The sequence below is a fragment of the Vombatus ursinus genome, unplaced genomic scaffold, assembly GCF_900497805.2.
Source record: "Vombatus ursinus unplaced genomic scaffold, bare-nosed wombat genome assembly UNPS02014772.1, whole genome shotgun sequence".
Classification (NCBI taxonomy): domain Eukaryota; kingdom Metazoa; phylum Chordata; class Mammalia; order Diprotodontia; family Vombatidae; genus Vombatus; species Vombatus ursinus.
Window position 1 is genome coordinate 21,919,738 of NW_020954550.1, and position 12,912 is coordinate 21,932,649.

Sequence of the window (12,912 nt, forward strand, 5' to 3'; positions counted from 1 at the left end):
CGGATGAGGGCGGCGGTGCCGCGGCGGCGCTGCGCCTGCGGCCTGGGAGAATCTGCGCCCGGCGGAGCGAAGCCATCGCGCGTGTCCAGGCCCGCGCCTCTCTCTCCCCGCCTCTCGGTCTCCGGACCCGGTGGGAGCTGCAGCATGGGAGGGAAGAACAAGAAGCACAAGGCGCCGGGCGCCGGCGCGGTGCGGGCTGCCGTGTCGGCCGCGAGGGCCAAAGCCGCCGCCGAGTCCGGGGCAGCGGGAGAGGCGCCGGGCAAGAAGCCGGTGCCCAGGCCGCTCCCCGCCACCGCCTCCGCCAAGGAGCCGCGCGTCAGGCAAGGTACCCGCCGCCGCGGACCTCCCTGCCCTGCCCTGCCCCCGCGCCGCCCCTCCCCGCCCCGCGGGACACGCTCCCGCGCCCCCCTCGGCTCCCGAGGCTCCGCCTTGCACTGACTAGGCTTCCTATGCTTGCTTGACCCAAGATTACTGTCCACAAGCATTTATTAGGTGCTTATGGACACCATAAGCCAGACTGCTCAGCGTCTGGATACACAAAAAGGAGAGGAGAGTCAGTCTCCACAAGCTTACGTAGACACAGGCATAGACAACTATGCACGTACTAATTACATACAGAGTAGATAGAAGGCACGAGGACTGGGGTTCTTTGGAGTCCGTGGCTGACATAGTTGTTATAAGGGTACTGTAGCCCTTCCCCTGCTACTGCCTTCTAATTACTATTCCCCCCACCCAAAAAAAAGTCAACTCACACATACCCAACCGCATTTAAAGCTAAATTGAACCACCTTTCTGGGACGTTGAAATAGGTTTATGTTATCAAGGATTGGGCTTCAGGGACACACAATTCACTTTTCGGCCCAGTGGGTTGTTCCTGTTCTGCATATTCAAGAAATGACAGCTGCTGTTGACACCTTTACTGTCACCTGCTTGATAATTGTTCTTCCCACTCCTTTAGTGTGTGTATGACCTGTTTCTCCAAGAGTTGTAGATTTAGAGCTCAAAGGGAACCTTAGGGACATTTAGTTGTGGGATCCTAGATTTAGAGCTGGAAGGAACCTCAAAGACCACCTAGTGCAGTCTCATCAAGTTGGAGGGAGGTCCAGAGAGACTTGCCCTGTGTCACACAGTAAGTGGCAGAGGTAGGTTTTTCTCATTCCATTAGAACATAAGCTCAAATTTCTTGCCATTTAGGGATCTTTTGTTGTTTGTGCTTTTATACCTAGCTGGCTCAGTGCCTGAAAAAGTAGTAGATGTTTAATAAATGCTTGTGTATAGGCTTCTCTGATTCCAAATCCTTTGCTCCTTCTGCTCTCTCTACCAGGGTTGTGCAGCGTTCTAACTCGGATTGGATGTACCTCAACCTTGTTGAAAATGAACCTTATGGGACAGCTTAGGTGGCATCTGCCCTGGAGTCTGAACACCTGAGTTCAAATAGGGCTTCAGACACTTATTAGCTGTGTGACCCTGGGCAAATCACTTAATTGCCTTGAAAAAAAAAAAAGAAAAGAAAGAAAATGAACATTACCAGTTCACTGTTGCTTTCAAGGATAGAATAGTTGTGATATATTTTATTTTGGTTGCCGTTTTCTTTTTTTTGAACATTTAGAAAGACCCCTGTAGAGATTCTGATACTATTTTCTTGTCTGCCATTCATCAAAAGTTAGTAGAGGCAAAAGTGGAATTTTAGTTTACTAACTTGGGTATTAAAACATCTACTATCAGAAAAACAGATTTTAAGACAATAAGAAAAGATGGACTTTTATAAAACACAACAGGTATTGTAACCTTGCATAAGTTAAATTTAGGTTCCAAAAATCAAATTCTGAGAACTGACAATTCTTAGCAATTTTATTCTGCCTACAATTCTAAGCATTTTATATCTTGGTGCCCTCATATATCTGCTTTGTTGTGTTTTCCTTTTCTTTGTATTGCTTTTAAAAATGTTATTCTGCCTTAAAATTTAAGAGGCATTATGTATTACCTCAGTATTTTACTACAAAAAATATTTAACATGTGCATAGCATAATTTTAGTCAGCATACCAAAATCAATGCACTAAGAAATTGCCTTCTGAAGAGAAGACAACATTGATGTTGACAACTGCAAAAAGAATTATCTGGAGACTTGGGAAAAGTTCTCAAGCAAATTCTTGCAGGGAATTTAAAATTTTACGATATCTAGATGTTGGTACGTATTGCTCACATTTCTGAACTTTTCTGGGTTCTTTTTTTTTTTTAATCTGTGTGTAGAGGTTGAATGTAGCTCATTCATCAAAGGCAGGCAGTATGCTATAATTAAATGAATACTAGACTCTAGGAATTAGAAAACTTGGGTTCTAGCTCTGTCACTAACTATGTGTTCTTTAACAAGTTACTTAATTTTTCTGTAATTTCCTAATCAGTACAAATGGGAAGTGAGGGTGGGGTTGATCATAAGACCCTGTTGAGCTTTGCTACTGCAGGAACATGCCTTTATTGAGTATCTCTTGCAAGGCATTGTACATCTCTTATGTCTTTGCTTATTGTGACAATGTCTTGCTACTTATTTAATTTAACAACAGTATCACATATACAGAAGCTTGTTATCTGGCTAAAGAAAACTTTACCATATTGTTTATTGGTGATACCTGCTTTCTTCCTTCTTGACCTCTCTGCTGTACTTGACACTATTGATCCTTACCTCTTTATTGAGATGGAATCCTTTCTTGATTTTTGTGCATTATGCTAGTTCTCCTCTTACTTTTCTGGCTATACTTATATCTACCATGGCTCCTTTTCTTCTTTTTGACCTTCAAATATAGATACCTTAAATTTAGCATCTCTAGATCAAATTCTTATTCTTTCAACCCTCAAACCATCTTTTTTCCTCTTAAATTATTACATCTCATTTTACTACCACTCTTAGAACCACCATGGCCTGGTTTTTTGGAATCATCTGACATTTGCTCCCTCCCGATACAATTAGTCACCAAGTGTTGTATGGTCTTTGTAATGTCATCTATATACATTCCTATTCTATTCCCACTGCTACATTTCTCATTGATGAAAACACTAGTCTTCTTAACTAGTTTCTCTAACTATATATATAGTCTCTCCTTCCATTCATTCAGCACAAACTTTGACCTCATCACCCCTGGCTCCCCATTGCCAACAGTTTATTCTAAATTCCTTAGTCTGCATGCAAGATTCTCCATAGTCTGGCCCATACTTACCTCCTACAGTGCAAATCCTACACTTGAAGGAGACAAAATTATTTAGTGTTTCCCAAACATACATTGTATTTTACTGCCTCTGTACCTTTCTTCAAGCTGTTAGAAATGCACTCCATTACCCTCTCTGCTTATCAGAATCCTACCTATCCTTCAAGATATAATTTAGATGTAACCATCTTCTTTCAGGGTTTCTCGATTACCCCAACCGGCTCCTACAACTCACCTCTATACTATCACACATACTGCCTTATATTAGGATAATTTACATATATTGGATCTCCCATTTTAAATTGTTATGACAACGTTCAGTAACTAGCTCTAAATCTATGATTTCATGACTGTCTTATGCATCCTTGGGTCAGTCAGCTAGCCTTTATTAAGCATCTACTATATGCCAGGAATTGTGCTAAGTGCAAAGGATACAAAGAAAAGAAGGGAGCAAAAAACCCAGTCCCTGCTATCAAGGAGCTCACAGTCTAATGAGAGAGACAATATTTAAACCACTATGTACAAATAACATAGATACAAGAGAATTTGAAGGTAGGCTCAGAGGGAAGGCACTAAGATTACAGAGGACTGGGAAAGGCTTCTTGCAGAATGTTCCACTTTAGCTGAGATTTGAAGGAAGTCACGGAAGCTGGGAGGTGGAGATGGGGGTAGGGGGGAGTGTTCCAGGCATAGAGAAACAGGTCTGAGTGAAAATGCTGAATTGGGAAATGGAGTGTCCTGAGGAAGAGGCTAGTGTCATGAGAGCACAGAATAAATGCAGGAGAGTAAAGTATACATGAACTTGTTCCCTACCCATAATTCTGAAAGGCAATTTCTTTTTTTATTCCTCTAATTTGTTTATGATGTTATCCTTTATATCCAAGTCAGGTATTCATTTGGAACTTAACCATGTTATGTGGCATGAGATTTTGGACTCTACCTAGTTATTTTCCCTGCAGTTTTTGTTGAATAGTGAGTTCTCAGCCCAATATCGGAGTTAATAAATGTTGACTAGTTCATCCACTATATTCTACTGCTTCTTGCCAAGTCTTTCATAGAATTTCTGTACTTCCCCCTCCATTTTCAAAAATAAATTTTTATTGCTTTTTTTTTACATCTCCAGAATTTCTCCTAGTACCCAACATTTTTGATTTCGTTAATAGAAAAAAAGAAGAAAAAGAAAATCAGCAAAACCAATCAATACTTCCCAAAAGCCTGAAAATATATGCACTATGACAGACTTATGGACCCCCTCTCTCACCCCACTCCCCCACCCCCAGCTTTGGAGAAGAGTGAGGTGAAGGTGTCTTTTCTTGTCTCTTCTTTGGGGCCATGCCTATTCTTTGTACTTCTGCAGCATTTGGTTTTTCTTGTTTTGTGGTAGTTCTTTCTGTTACATTATTATAGTTTTATAGTTATTGTATGTGTTTTCTAACACAGTAATATTCTGTTACATCTTTTTACCACAAGTTGTTCAGTCATTCTCCAATTGATGAGCGTCTACTTTGTTTCCCATTACTACCTTGAAAAATGCTGATATAAATATTTTGGTGTATAGTGGAATTTCTTCTTATCAAATGACTTCCTTGAGGGGAAATAAGCCTAATAGTGGAATCTCTGGGTTAAAAGGTATAGATATTTTAGTTGCTTTATTAGCATAATTCCAAATTGCTTTCCAAAATGATTATACAAATTTCTCTTTTTAACTTTTTAATACATGTTGTTTTGTAGGCTGAAATTATCTTCATGCTTAAAGCTTTGTTTATGCCCATACGAGCATTGCAAATTGAAGTAACCTGGAGTTCCATAAGTTGTTTCTTTAGACTCATGGTGAAACCAACTCTACTAACTTCTCCAAGAAACTTTGAGCTTCCTTTAGCTGAGTTTTTCTTTGCCATTGTTTATAGTAAGAATGTCAATATTGATGGGATACAGTATCACAAGCTTCATGTCAACTTCTTGTTGATAAGTCTTAGGGTTTGTTTTTGTTTTTGTTTTGTCATTGTATCTTCAGGACCTCAGTAAATGAGTATTGAATTGAATCCTACAGACTGCTACTAGATTGATCTTCCTGCTATATGAATTTAACATTACCAGTCCACTGTTAATAAACCTTTACTATTTGTCCATTGGTTACTAAATAAAAACTCCTTAGTCTAATGATAGAAGCCTTCCCTATTGAACATGACCCTACCTTTCCAGTTTTATCCCATAGAGCTTCCTGGAATAAACTCTATTCTCAAACCAGACTCACTTATCTGTCCCTCTTCCCACAGGCACTTATTATTTTCTTTCCTCCACACCTTTGTTCTGGCCAGCTCTGCCTGTTAACATCCTTGAAGCTCAAGTGTCACCTCTGGAAGTGATTCCTTCGCACAGTAATTTATATTTTCCTTAAGTACTTATATTCTAGTTTGTATTTATATTTTTCAGTGCCCCAGAGAAACGTTAGACTATAAGTTAAAAGGAGTTTCTGATCTGCTTTGGTAGGAGTTTCCTTCTACCTTAGGGAGTTCCCCACATAAAAGTCTGTACCAAAATAAACATTTTATCTCTGCCTACAAAATTATAAGCTCTTTGAGACAAGGATTCTTTTTCTCACCTGGCGCGCTTATATCTTTGCATTGTATCTAGTAGACATTTAATAAATGATTGTTCAATCAGTGAATAAATAATGCAAATAGAAGCAGTTTCCACTTTTTACTACTTTAAATATTGCTTGTTCAACTCTAATAAGTGTAATAAAGATACCTCTTAAATGTATGGAAGGTTTTATTTCTGGAAAAGGTGATGTAATTTGAAGTGATTTAAATTGATTCTGATTTTCTCATAGATTTTGCTATAATAGGGGTTTAAGTTCCTGACCAAGAGCTTGGTGCACAATGTCATGCATAAATGACCACTAATCAACCATATAGGATATGCCTTTATATATTGTATATATATACATAAGTTTTCTAAAGGCTGTATGTATTTTAAATTATTATTGCCTGCTTTGTATGGAGCACTGTGCTGGCTACTGCAGAAGATAAAAAAACTTTAGATAAGATAGGACCTTTACTCTTAAGGAACTTACAATCTAAGGTGAAAATGCGATATCAGCACTAATAGACAAAATATACAATATTACATGGTAAGTGCACTGGAGAGTTACAAAACAAAGTGCTTTGTGAGGTCTTAGGGGAGGGCCAAGGGGGATCAAGGAAGCTTTCTTGGAGAAGGCAGTCTGTGAGTTGGGCTTTAAAGGATGGATAGGAATTCAACAAATGAAGAAAGAGAGGGAGAACATGTCCTTTCTGCAGGCAGAGAGCGCAGCCTGGGCAAAGGCATGGTGACTAGACAGCACAGCATGTTTTCAGGATGGCAGAGAGTTGCCCACTTTGACCCAAGAATAGTAATATGAAAAAAGATCAGAAAGATCATGATGCCAGGTTGTGTAGGTCCCTGAGGCCAAGTAGAGGATTTCAAACTTTACTCATTAGTCTGTGGGGAACCACTGAAGATCTTTTGGCAGGAGAGTGGTTTAACTAGATCTATGCAAAAAGATTATCCTGACAGCAGCATGAAAGGGAGCAGAAGAAGTGGGAAAACCTGAAATGGAGGATATTGATGAGGTGTAGAGGGCTTGTTCTAGGATAGTTACAGGAGGAATAAGAGGAGGAGAGGGAGGGTTTTGTTTATGTTGTCAAGACAGGACCTGGTAACTGGTTGGATATGAGAGGTGAGGGTAAGTAAATGAGGCCGAATACCACAAAGTCAGGAATATGGGAGACCAGGTAAACATCGCTACAGACAGAAATAGAAAGGTAAGACTGTCAGATTTAGGAGGAAAAGATAATGGGCTTGTTTTTAGATGTGTTGAATTTGAGTTGCTAATGGATTTCAAGATGGAGTTGTCGAGTAAAGAGTTGGAGATAAAAGGTCTGATGCTCAGTAGAAAGGTCATTGTGGAAACATATAATCTACGTAGAGGTGTCATACATATCATTTGAATGGGGTAATATGGTTACCAGTCATATACACTTTTTTTATGCTATCCTTTGGAAAGCAACTTTGTGAAAAAAAATAATACCAGAGGTTATGGAATCCAGAGCAAGTATTCTTGCTTGGTTTGGTTAGGATTTGGAGGACTGGAAAACATCTGTGTAGAATTTGGAGAGGCTTCCTGAAGTCTTCATTTGGGTGATAGGATAGGGTGATTGGACATAGAAACCAATAGACTTTGTGCTTACCTGTTATAAATAATAAAATTAATATTATGGGTATAGTTGGTAGAGAACTGTAAGAAGTTAAGAAATTTTCCCTGACTTTAATCTGCTGAAGCAGATGGCTGAAGCCACTTTTCTAACAGAATCTCTGTATGTGACAAAACATAGTAGAGTCAGAGTTTAGCTCAGATGTTGTACTCATTATATTTAAAGAGAGTGCCTCATTAGATTATGACCATTATAGTATTTAAACTATTAAACATGCTTCTGAGTCCTTGTGTATCACTTAAGACATAGATCCAAAGGAGTTCCCAGAAATAAAATTAAACTCTGTTCAAAGAGGCTTTTACTGAATATGGTCTAAGGGCCAAGTACTTTGAAAATTAAGTTTAAATAATATTAGCTAGTGTTTTCTGATCAAAATATTCTTTGAAAATTAAATGATATTAGCTATTGCAGTTTCATAATATGTTGTGGTGGTAGCGTCTCGAAAAATTCAGAGTCAGACCACCTCTAATCTAAATATAGACATTTATCGAGATTGATTTTTCTCATGAAGCAGACTAAGTTCCAAGAGGAATCAGCAATTTCAGAGAAAGCAAGATGGATTTTTATAGGGTAAAGATGCAATTACACATCAGAAATTATGAATATTAAAAAGGCAGGAGGGGTTTGTCAAGGGATTAAGTAATGGGAGGGGTCCTTTCTGTGGTTCTGTGGTCAAACATCCTGGTCATGTTGCCCTCTGATTGGCTAGCTATTGTGGTCCTGTCTAGTCAAGGTGGATAGTTAGGTATTGTGATCCTGTCTTGGGCTAAGTGGGTGGTGTGATTGTGGTTGAGCACAAGAACACACCTGTTCAAATTTGTGAATTGGATCTGATGGCAGTGGCTGTATTGAGTCTGGGGACCTGAGGTGTCGTTGAAGTCAGATTCTGTGGTTAAATCAGGACATAACTGCTGTTTAGTGGAGCTCATATTTAAAATATTGGGACTGGGGGCAGATTTATTAGGATTCCATTATTAGCTGTTGTTTTCAGATCAAAATGTTAATTGAGGGAAGTGAAATCTGTGATCCCTTAAAATCATAATGAGCCACTGGTCTAACCTTTGAGTGTATCTCTACAGAAGGAAGTAAAATGTTTCCCCTTGATCTTTCCCATTTTGCAGAGTATGTTGAGGGTAGATTAATTTAGGCCTTTTATGATTCCAGGATTCTAATTTTTCTGCATTTTCCAGACACATACCCTTCTCTGGCCTCATTGTTAGTGGATTGGTAGTGAATTGCCCTAGCCGAAGAAGGCAGAAATGAGATAAGGTGGTGAACTCCTCCTACCTCCTGGCTCCGTGGACAGTGAACCAAATGAAGACCCAACTCCCTGGCCTTTAACCTTTGCCTTTTGCTTCTTTCCCTGTCACCACTAAACTCTTATCTGAGTCTTAGGGGGACAGAATTCTGACTAAAGTAATTCTCATTAAGGTGTGAACAAGATTGAGTATGCTGATTCAGGATATTTCAAAGGAGAACTTGTTATTAATTGCTAGCAAAATGCTAATTCATATAATGTTACCTTGATCAGCTCTCAGATTAGAAATTGAAATTGCTTTAGGTTATTTACCAAACAGAAATGTTTGGCATTTATCAATCTCCTTTGGAAAAATTAAATAAAATACTTTCAAAAATATTAATCTTTTTTTATGTCATTTGTTATGTACAGGTCCAAAAATTTACAGTTTTAATTCAGCAACTGATTCTGGTGCACCTTCAAATCTGGATAAATCTATTTTGAAAGTGAGTAGCAAATTTTTAGTATTTTAAATGAAAATTTGAGCCATTTTTAATAACTTTCCCTTCCAAAACTCATTAGCGAAATACATTAATATACTGTTTTAATTATTTGTATTGTTTAAACTTTCCTATATCAGTTCTTGACTGTGGCATTAAAGTGACACTGGATTTTCAATGTGTGTATACCAATGTAGTATACAAACTCTGGAGAATCCTACAAAGGCGGAGAGTTTTCAAGTGCTGACCCAAATCCTCATCTCCAGCCCATTAAATACTAATTACTGAGATGGTTTTGTCTGTAGCACATCATGAAGTCATTTATTGCATATTAAAGGAGTTATCTATGCTAAGGGAGATACTACCAGGAGGAAAACATTCTTGAATCCTTGAAAGGAGTACTTTCCCATGTCTTATATATATGACCCAGGGCATTCCCTGACCCCATGCGCTCAGCTCCCTCTTTAAGCCTTTCCTCAGGATCCTCAGAGAGCCTTCTATAGGCCATTGGTGACCTTAATTTGGATCTCAACCTATGATTAAGAGCCAGTGCCCTATAGCAGCCTGTATTGCCTTAGGGTTTTTTGTTGTTGTTGTTATGTTTTCTTTCCTGAAAGGATGAAAAATTTATCTGATTTCTCAATTTCAGTTATGTCTTTGACATCTAAGGCAAATTTATTGAACTAGTGGTCTAGTGGGAAAAGCCCAGAACTGAACAACTTAGGACTTGGGTGGTTCTAGGTCTAGTTACTCTGATTATTAGCTTTGTGAAGTTGAGCCTTAGTTTACTTATTTATAAAATTGTATTAATACCTTACCCTGCATAATAAGATTGTTATGAGAGTTAAATTAAATAATATTTGAAATGTGAAATAAGTGGAATGTTACAAAGCCATGATAGAGATGTAAGGAATTAAGAACTCTGGTAGAAAAGCAACACTAAATAATAATTCATTAACTATAACAAATTGGGGCAGGGGGACTAATGGTAAGTAGTAGACTAAAATGAATATTAGCAGCTGTTCTTTTCCTCAGTTTACACTGTGCTTCATTGTTTTGACATGCTTTCCTCATGGCAGAGTGGTGGGTTGGATAATGCAAGTGTTGTTATCCCCCTGTAACACATGAGAAAACTGAAATTTAAGAAAGAACAGGGGCCAGTAAGTGGCAGGGCTGACTCAGACTTATGTTTTCCAATTCCAACCCAGTCACCTTAACTGACCCTGTCATCATCTCGCTTCTGTTGCTTTGTGCTTGGGGGAATCTTAGAAAGAACTTTAGTACCTTTGTTCTACCAGACTTATAATGTGGGAAGCTGCTGATGGGAAGTGAGAGCAGCATGGTAAATGGTATTGGAATGAGTGAAGATTTTGGAAACCAGATGACTTTAAATTTTATTAAAATAATTGACTATGGCCTGATTTCTTTTTTATTTCTGCTTCATTTCTTTCAAGTCATGTCCCAGGGCCAGTTTGTATGGTTTAAAGCCCTGAAAGGTGCTGTTTTGTTGTTGTTAGGATGAGAGGATTTTCCTACCATATTTTAGATCATATTGCCATCATTTTTATCATGTGATTCTACCCCTCTTTCTATATGGTGTTACTTTTCAGTTAAAGAGTACTGTCACACACATAGTTGACTACATTAGTAACTGTTTTGTTTTTTATGTGCAAATCTGTGTTTTGTGGTGAAAGGAAGTCTACTATGTGATCTGAATTGATTTAGTTTGTTTTTCATGCACCCGTTTCTGTAACAGGTGGTAATTAACAGTAAACTGGAGCAGAGAATTATTGGAATAATCAATGAACATAAAAAGCAAAATAATGATAAAGGAATGATTTCTGGGAGACTTACTGCCAAAAAATTACAGGTATCTATAAAACTTTTGGTGTTTATCTTTCTGTAGATCGTTGTAGTGTTGCTGTTGGGTTTTTTTTTTTTTTGAACTTTTAATCTGTTGTCCTACTTAATTTGGTCCATGAAATTTTCATAGTAAAACTATAAAAATTATTTAAACCCTTTGTAAAAATTAATAACAGTTTTTAAAGAGGGAAATCTAACTGCATGTGAGAACAGAATGACATTTCTAGACTCTTGGTATTTCATGGTCATATTCATTCAGCAAAGACACTAATAGGCACTGTGGATACAAAGGTATATATGTCACTCAACTTTTTTTTCCATGAGTTTACATTCTAATTCATGGGAGGGGACATATACAGAAATAATTACATAAATCTGGGGCTGCTTGTAAAAATTCATCAAAATCCCTAGGGAGTCAGTCAACCAGCTCTGCATCAGGTACTATACTGAACTCTGAGGCTACAAAGAAAGGCAAGAAAACCTTCCATCTTCTCAAGGAGCTCTCAGTCTGGGGAGATACAAAGAAGGTGCATAGAGGATAAGTTAGAGGTAATAAACAAAGGGAAGGCTCTAGCAAGAAGGGGGATTGGGAGAGGCTTCTTGCATAAGGGAGGATTTTAGCTGAGACTTGAAGAAAGTCAGGGAAGCCTGGAGGCAGAGATGAGAAGAGAGAGTATTCCAGGCATGAGGGACAGCTAGTAAAAATGCCTGGAGTCAGGAGACAGAATATCTTATGCAAGGAATGGCAGAGAGGCCGTTGTCACAGGATCACCCAGAGTTCATAAGGGATCTGGGGTAAGGAGTGGGCAACTAAGATGTAAAAAGACTGGAAAGGTAGGAAGAAGCCAGGTTGTGAAGGACTTTGAACACTAAGCAGGGTTTTATATTTAACCCTGAAGGACATAGGAAACCACTAGAGTTTACTGAATGGGCTGTGAATGGGCAGACTTATACTTCAGTAAGATCAGTTTGATAGCTGAGTGGAGGATAGACTGTGGTTGGGAGAGATTCGAAGCAGGAAGACTACCCAGCAGGCTTTTGCACTTGTCCAGGCATGAGGTGATGAGGACCTTTACCAGTGTGGTAGCAATGTTAGAAGAGAGAAGGGGGTATATGTGAGAAATGTTATGGTGGTAGAATTGACAGATTGGATTAGGGCAGGGTATGTGACAGTGAGGAGTCAAGTATAATACCACATCTGGGTCATAAGCCTGGGTAACTGAGAGAATGGTAGGACCATTGATAATAATAGGGAAGTTTAGAAGGAGAAGGGGCAGCTAGGTGGCACAGTGGGTAGAGCACTGGCCCTGGAGTCAGGAGGACCTGAGTTCAAATCTGGCCTCAGACGAGACATTTGGCACTTATTAGCTGTGTGACCCTGGGCAAGTCACTTAACCCCAATTGCCTGGCTAAAAAAAAAAGAAGAAGAAGAGGAAGAGAGGTTTGGGGGGGAAGATAATAAGTTCCATTTTGGACATGTTAAGTTTAAGATGTCTATGGGACAGAAGTCCCATTAGGCAGTTGATGTGAGACTTGAAGGTTAGGAGAGAGGTTGGGGCTGGATAAGTAGGATCAGTAAATCGTCAGCCTAGAGATGATAATTGAATCCATGGGAGTTGATGAAATTACCAAGAAAAATAGCATATAGGGAGATGAGAAGAGGGCCTAGGACAGAGCCTTGAGGAATATTTCACAATTCACAAATTCACAACTGGGAAGTTATCTGACAGGAGAACCAAGAGAGAGTAGTGTCATGCAAACCTGGAGAAAATGATGTATCAGGGAGGAGAAGATGATCAGCAATGTCAAAGACTACAGAAAAGTCACAAAGGATGAAGAATTGGCTGAAAGGGTG

At 39.0% G+C, this 12,912-nt stretch overlaps 1 protein-coding gene across 1 annotated transcript in view; it reads left to right on the plus strand.

Annotated features, from left to right (window-relative positions):
- Positions 1–63: 63 nt before the first annotated feature.
- Positions 64–12,912, plus strand: part of DHX29 (DExH-box helicase 29) — a 57,160-nt gene continuing 44,311 nt past the window's right edge. Inside the window, exons 1-3 of the mRNA XM_027863564.1 lie at positions 64–325; positions 9,127–9,200; positions 10,951–11,064. Coding sequence (XP_027719365.1) covers positions 145–325; positions 9,127–9,200; positions 10,951–11,064 — 369 coding nt within the window. The 5' untranslated portion in view covers positions 64–144. The remainder of the gene's footprint in view (positions 326–9,126; positions 9,201–10,950; positions 11,065–12,912) is intronic.